This window comes from Branchiostoma floridae, chromosome 4, assembly GCF_000003815.2.
Source record: "Branchiostoma floridae strain S238N-H82 chromosome 4, Bfl_VNyyK, whole genome shotgun sequence".
NCBI lineage: Eukaryota > Metazoa > Chordata > Leptocardii > Amphioxiformes > Branchiostomatidae > Branchiostoma > Branchiostoma floridae.
Genome location: NC_049982.1, coordinates 31852474 through 31859061, shown reverse-complemented (window position 1 = coordinate 31859061; position 6588 = coordinate 31852474). Strand labels below are relative to the sequence as shown.

The 6588-nt window shown below is 41.7% G+C and overlaps 1 protein-coding gene across 1 annotated transcript in view; it reads left to right on the top strand.

The window, feature by feature from the left end:
• The first annotated feature begins 1485 nt into the window (after nt 1-1485).
• Nucleotides 1486-6588, top strand: part of LOC118414825 (BTB/POZ domain-containing protein KCTD7-like) — an 18687-nt gene continuing 13584 nt past the window's right edge. Inside the window, exons 1-2 of the mRNA XM_035819087.1 lie at nt 1486-1728; nt 2754-3464. Coding sequence (XP_035674980.1) covers nt 1690-1728; nt 2754-3452 — 738 coding nt within the window. The 5' untranslated portion in view covers nt 1486-1689 and the 3' untranslated portion in view covers nt 3453-3464. The remainder of the gene's footprint in view (nt 1729-2753; nt 3465-6588) is intronic.

The window sequence follows — 6588 nt, the reverse complement described above, 5'->3', positions numbered from 1 at the left end:
TGCCGGCTAAACTCCTTCCCATTTGCCACAGCAAGATCTGCTTGGAGATTACTAGATTAACACTCTGGAGTCAGAAAGAGGCCCGGGCGACCACTGCGTTTCAAATACATCTGTAAGAGGGACCTGAAAGCTCTTACATTGACACAGAGCACTGGCAGGAGTGCAAATGACAGATCCAGCTGGACATATGCACAATTTCCAGGCCATGAGGCAGCTAATTGAATTGAGAGAAACCAGACTGATGCGCAAGGCAGAAGAAAGGCGGATCAAGAGAAAAGAACTCTGCAACAGACCTGCGTCAGCTAACAGATGTGCCGGACAGTCCTATCTGTCCCTATGTGGCAGAGACAGCCATTCTCGTATGGGATAGTTGAAGCTGTAGGGCTGATATCAATTAGGATTTTAACATAGGCAATATTGACCAAAGGAGGCCATAAACAGAAAGGTGCCCTCACATCTCATGGAGATTTTTCTCCACACCTGCTCCCAACTTCAAGTTGATTTGGATTCCCTCGCAGTCTCGACCTGAAAGCGTACACGTACCTTATGAAAACATTAACTTTGTAACATGTATAACGTTTTCTGCCGTGGTGGAGATTACAGAATCTGAAGCCAAAATTCGCTTCAACGCTGAAACCTGACACAGAATTTACGTTTCGGAGCGCACGTACTACAATATACGGCATTGTCTATGACATGTAACTTATCATCCAAAATAAAACCTCGCATATTAATGATATTTACCACCTCACGAGCATCGTGGCACGTCATCACCAAATGTCTGCCACCTGGACCACCGATTAGGCCACAGCAAGTTTTATGGATGGCATTCTCTGCAGACTGCAAATTTAATGAGAGAGAGGGGGAAAAAACTTTTTTTTTTCAATAGATTTCCCAAATAGATGCCAAAAACGTTGTGACAAGAATTGAGGCGAACATGGCATCACATTATTTCTGTATTCGAGAGATGCATATAGTGACACTAGTGTGGTAGCTACTTCTTAGTCACCCTTATCCACGGATCGAGTAAACTTTATCCGTTAACTGTACAATGATCTGCGCAATACATTTGTTAATGCTGCACATGTAGATCAGAAATATGCACACATGACGAAGGAAGATATGTTCAAATATCTCATGTCATCATCTGACCACGATATACTAGAAAATTTCAATTCATGAGCCTGCTGGTGTCATCCATAAAATACACTTGCTGTGGCCTTACTGTAACATTAAACTGGTATTTTAGTCTCCAGAGACTTGTCTGCATTACAGTGCAAATGCTGAACAATATTCAGCTCTAGTAGTGGTAGTAAACGTTACATGCATTGCCACGTAACATTACATCATTGATCATCATTGCGTCATCGTTGTGTAACATGTATACAGGAAGTGACGACGTGGTACAGGTTATTGACCTGGAAGTACTATGATAACCTCAGTACTGGTTGAACGGGTGTTTAGTTTTTCGTGTGCTGTACGTGTGGTTTGATCATATTTGTTATATGTTAGCTAAGTTGCAGCTAAGTTATATGTACGCCACGTCGTTTCTGGAGTCATTCGTTGAATCATCGTACCCGGTTTTCGAGCGCTGGCTGGCATGCAACTTACGCAAGATTTAAGTCTTCCTTGTGTTTCTTCTTTCAATGTATCTAAATTAACAGTTGTCACATCATACTAGATACCGCCATGTACAAGATGACTGACAGCAGCTTGTCATCCGATAAGGTTTGTATTTAGCTACAATGTTTTGAGGATAAACTGCATGTATGGTGGCGCTTTTGCCATGTAACGTAAATGTTACTTGGCCGATTAGTCAGCAGGCCAAATCAATCGAAACTGGAAAAGCTTCTCTCCAAGCAGAGGTTATGCTCTGGCTGTTCTTTTTTTGAAGTTTTTTAGTCGTTTTTATCGACTATCGTTTTCATCGGCTTTCTACTCTTTCTCGATGTCTTTGGGCTGCCATAAAACGACTAAAACGTCAAAGAAACAGCCGGAGCATAACCTCTGCTTGGAGAGTAGGAAAAGCAGCATTTGCATCCAAACGCATTGCATTCCCTCTTTGAATGACTCCTACACAAATGTGAACCATTCTGATTTGGGTTTTGATATCTAGTGTTGGACATGCTATGGTCGTTATTTTAGCGGTAAATGAAATAGCTCTTGCGGGCAATTGTAAGGTTGCCACCTAGCGACTTGTTTTTAACTACATGGCTGATTTTTTTCTTTCAAACTTTCGAAGAGAATGACTCAAGAAGGGGTTGACTGATTGTCATGATTTTTACTATGTAGTAAACGTTAGCTTTGAAGATGATTCACATGATTAGATACAATTTACGAACATTACGAGCTATCGATTATGAACTCTAGTTCAACGCAAGGATTCTGCTCCTTAATCAAAAGTAAATGCAGAAAAAACATGCTTAATGTGTCAGATACTAGTACACTTGAAATATACAAATCAGACTTCAGTGTCATCTGTGGGGGGTGATATGGTACATGATTAAAGAGTTTACCTTTTATAAAATGAAGAAGAAGAAGAAGAAATAAAGAAGAAATGTGCACGTGACAAACGAATTTTAATATTTCGGTAGGATCCGTTGATCTTCACATCATAATCCATTTCCTGATGCGCATTGATCTCTGGGATGTGTGACGTCAGGTGCCCAGAAGTCTATACCTGCTGCCGTCACAGGTCAGCATGGCCTTCTTTGCGCTCATATTCGTCATTTAAAAACTCTGTTTTCTTCTAGTTCCCAGACGTAGTGGAGCTGAATGTAGGCGGGTCACACTTCACGACGTGTCTGGCGACCCTACGAAAGTACCCTGAGTCCATGCTGGCCACCATGTTCAGCGGGAGGCACCGCCTAGCCCGGGACAAGGAGGGGCGCTACTTCATCGACAGGGACGGGACGTACTTCAAGTTCGTCCTTGATTTCCTCAGATCGGACGACCTTCCGGACATCCCGCCAAATTCTCTCGAGCATGCGTACAACGAAGCTCAATTTTACGGGCTAGAACCTCTGATGGTTCTGTTAGAAAACACTCCTACATTGTCAGCTCAAAAACTCAGACAAGATTACTTGAAAACTTTCGACGACTTTGAAATCTTGCTGGACACGCTTATAGAAGAAGCGAAGAAGCCATTGTCGAAGTGCCCTTACCGGACAACGTCCGTAAAGATAGGGCTTAGCGGAATTATGTTACAGCGTAATTTTAAAGAGAACGAATACCCAACGGGCGAGGGGCATAACTGTTACGTGACTCAGAAAGCGTTCTGTATTTTCCATCCGCTACACACGTGTAAGAAAGCGGAGGTGGACGTGTTTATGGACTGCCTGACGTTGGAGTTGGGTAGGCGGGGGTTCAGCGCACGTGGCGCCGAGAACAACCCGCCTCAGTGCCCCTGGTGTACCAAATGGCTGCACGAGGTTGTGTTCACTTGGTGGTGACTGCGTATAGACCATATATACTGTAAATTTCTGTGGTTTCCGCCGTAACCTCTTTACCCCGAACTTCAAACCATCTTCTGTCCGTTTCAGCCCTTGTCGTATGTAGGAGACAAATTGGGTGCGAAATATGAGATCCAGGATGGCAGAAATATTTCTGTCATTGAATTGATGAATTAATGAATGGATGACCTTTATCATAAAGGGTCAATGACCCGTCCCGAGGTGTATATAGTGTCATAAGGCATGGTCATTCGCTATAGGATAACCACCGAATAGATCTGCTTCGTTCGCTTCGCTCACTCGGTGGATTTATTCGGTGGTTATAGCAAATATCCATAATGTAGCAATATCTGCATGTCAAATCTATTCAAATCTTGTCCAATATTGTACCGCATTGATAAACATTCCTCCCTGCTGGGTACAGCCAGACTTCCTTGCCGTTGCGTTATTCTGATTGGTCAATATTCTGTGAACTCTCTTTCTATTGGATCCTGTTATGAGTTATACCACAATGTGATTCACCTGTAACGGATACAGCGTCATTACCAATACGAAATGGGGCCTTTTGGTTGGTCAACGTCGCCTGGCTATCTAATAAAGCTAGCAGTAGGACGGGCTAGGTACAGCCCGACCCGTTAATAGTATGACGTGGGTCACGTAACAAACATATACAGGAAAGTGGAAACAACAATACACGAATTTAAGATATCGATATAAAGGTGTTATCCTATTAAAGCTAATGGAATAGTCCACATCTTCTCGCTTCTTTGTTCACGTATAGATATAGAAACAGATATTGTGCTTTATAACGTTAATTATAACGTTACAAGGTTTGTCTAAGCACATCAGGATCAAAAATAGAAATTCATCCGTTGCATTAAGATGTTTGAAATACGGAAACTCTTCTTTGATACCGTTGTAATTAGCACAATTATCTCCTCATGATACAGTTTACAGTCTAAGATAAAATGTCGTTCATCTTCTACTTGATGTAGGTCACAGAATTGACAAACTCAATGCTGTTTGTGTGTCCCATCCTTCCACCATCCATCCATCCTTCAATTCATCATCCATCCATCCATCCTTTCACCATCCATCGATCCTTCAATCCATCATCCTTCCACCATCCATCCATCCTTCCATCCATCCACCATCCATACAAACCCCAACCATTCATATCAAATCAGCCAATCAATCAATCAATCAATCAATTTACCAACCAACCAGCCATCCGTCAGTGAAAAAGAAAGGAGCTGCACAACTAATGCCGTTAATTTATTCATCAAAACGCTCCATCCATGTTGAACCACATGGCACAATAAATGGGTCATCTGGGGGAGAACATTACTCCCGCTAATCCAAAGGCTGCCCATTTTGGATGACAAACGACATGGCTCCATGCCGTGCATCAAGGTAACCTGGTTTATTCTCACCATCATGCCTCCCATTGGGCTAAATGCAATTACAGTATAATGTCATCACATGAGTGAGGATTTCGCACACACAAAGCGTATAAAGCCGGATTACAAAAAAGGGTCAGGCTATTTTTGGCATGTTATATTGCCCTCTGCGGCGAATTCTAGCGAATCAATCATACAACTGATGGGGATATTGTAATAAATGTCAACTTTCATAATTCCCTGCGTTATTCTAAAGTCCCGTTCACGCTTCGCTTTTGCGTATATTCAAGTGCGTATGAGTTGCGTATCAAATACGCAGACGTACAAATCAGTACGCGCGCAACTCATACGGAGCATAAGGCCTTCGCACATATAAAGAAAACTATGATTGTAAAAACCTCTACTAACAATGCAGCACCAGCAATCCCACAAAACCTCCGTAGCAAGACATTTTTTTTAGAAAACCTCAACTACGCCATTTCTTTTATGGCCGGATTGACACACAATTTAGGATTTTAAGAATCGACTCTGGGGCGTTCTACACGGGGCCGCAAAGTGATTTGTAAAGGTGCTCTCTCACTGCACTTGCGTCACTCTTGCGTCACTGGAGTGCTCGAAAGATATTCAACGAATTTCAGGGATGAGGTCCTTGGAGGAACTTCCTTTTTTTGTATTTTGTCGTCTTCTAAGCCATACTTTTACATATCACGCAATATCTATATTATAAAAAATCGGAACAGAACAGTGACGCAGTGAACGAACCCCGCAGTGACGCAAGCTTGACGCAAGTGCAGTGAGAGGGCACCTTAACTCGTGGGTATCTTACCAGATATAACCCTATGATTTAATTACATGTGAATAATCCAAATCATGCATTATTAATTATAAAAACCATGAAAAGAAACCGTTTAGGTCTGCAACTCGCACCCGAAAATTATAATTTCCTTGGTGACATTTCAAAGATATAATTGAGTGGCAAAAATTATAAGCATGTGAGCGTATCACAACATGGACATAGCAGGGATAGTATGATGTACACAACCTTAGCACAATAAGGTAAAGAATGCTGCAAAATAACCCCCTAGTCCCACCACACACACGCACTCATGATCAACAGGCCATAGATAGTTCGAACTAGAGTTCCACGAACACATACCTTTGCCAAATAAACCAGGTTTGTTATGTAGAATGATGTCTGTAGACAAATGCGTTACTCATTTCATTTCATTTCATTTCAAGATTATATGCTTGGAGTTGGTTTATAAAATTTCGGCATTGATTGATTCGGCAAATTAGATCCCAAGTTACAATTAATAGATATCAGCATACCAAAAATCATGATGATCCTTTGATCCATTCTTGAGTTATTCTCTTTTCAAGTCTTTAAATACACCTCTTACTCTCTTCCCTCTTTCTCAGTTACATATGTGACAACCTTGAAAGTACTATAATGGAATGCTGTGGATTTATGAACTTTTCCTAATCAGTTATGCAAATTAGCTGTTAATTTGCATAATTAGTATCACATTATATAAGTCTTCACTTAGGCTATTTACATGCCAAAAATCATGACGATCCGACACAGCAAGTAGCTAGTAGATTGGACTGATTCCTCAGCTAACCGACACCTATCGCACCGCAGTCATCCGTCAGTAAGACATCTGGAGCCGCATAGGTCTAGTACGTTAAGAACTGCTAGCAAGTAGATTTTTATGGCTGGCATCAGCGCCCTCATT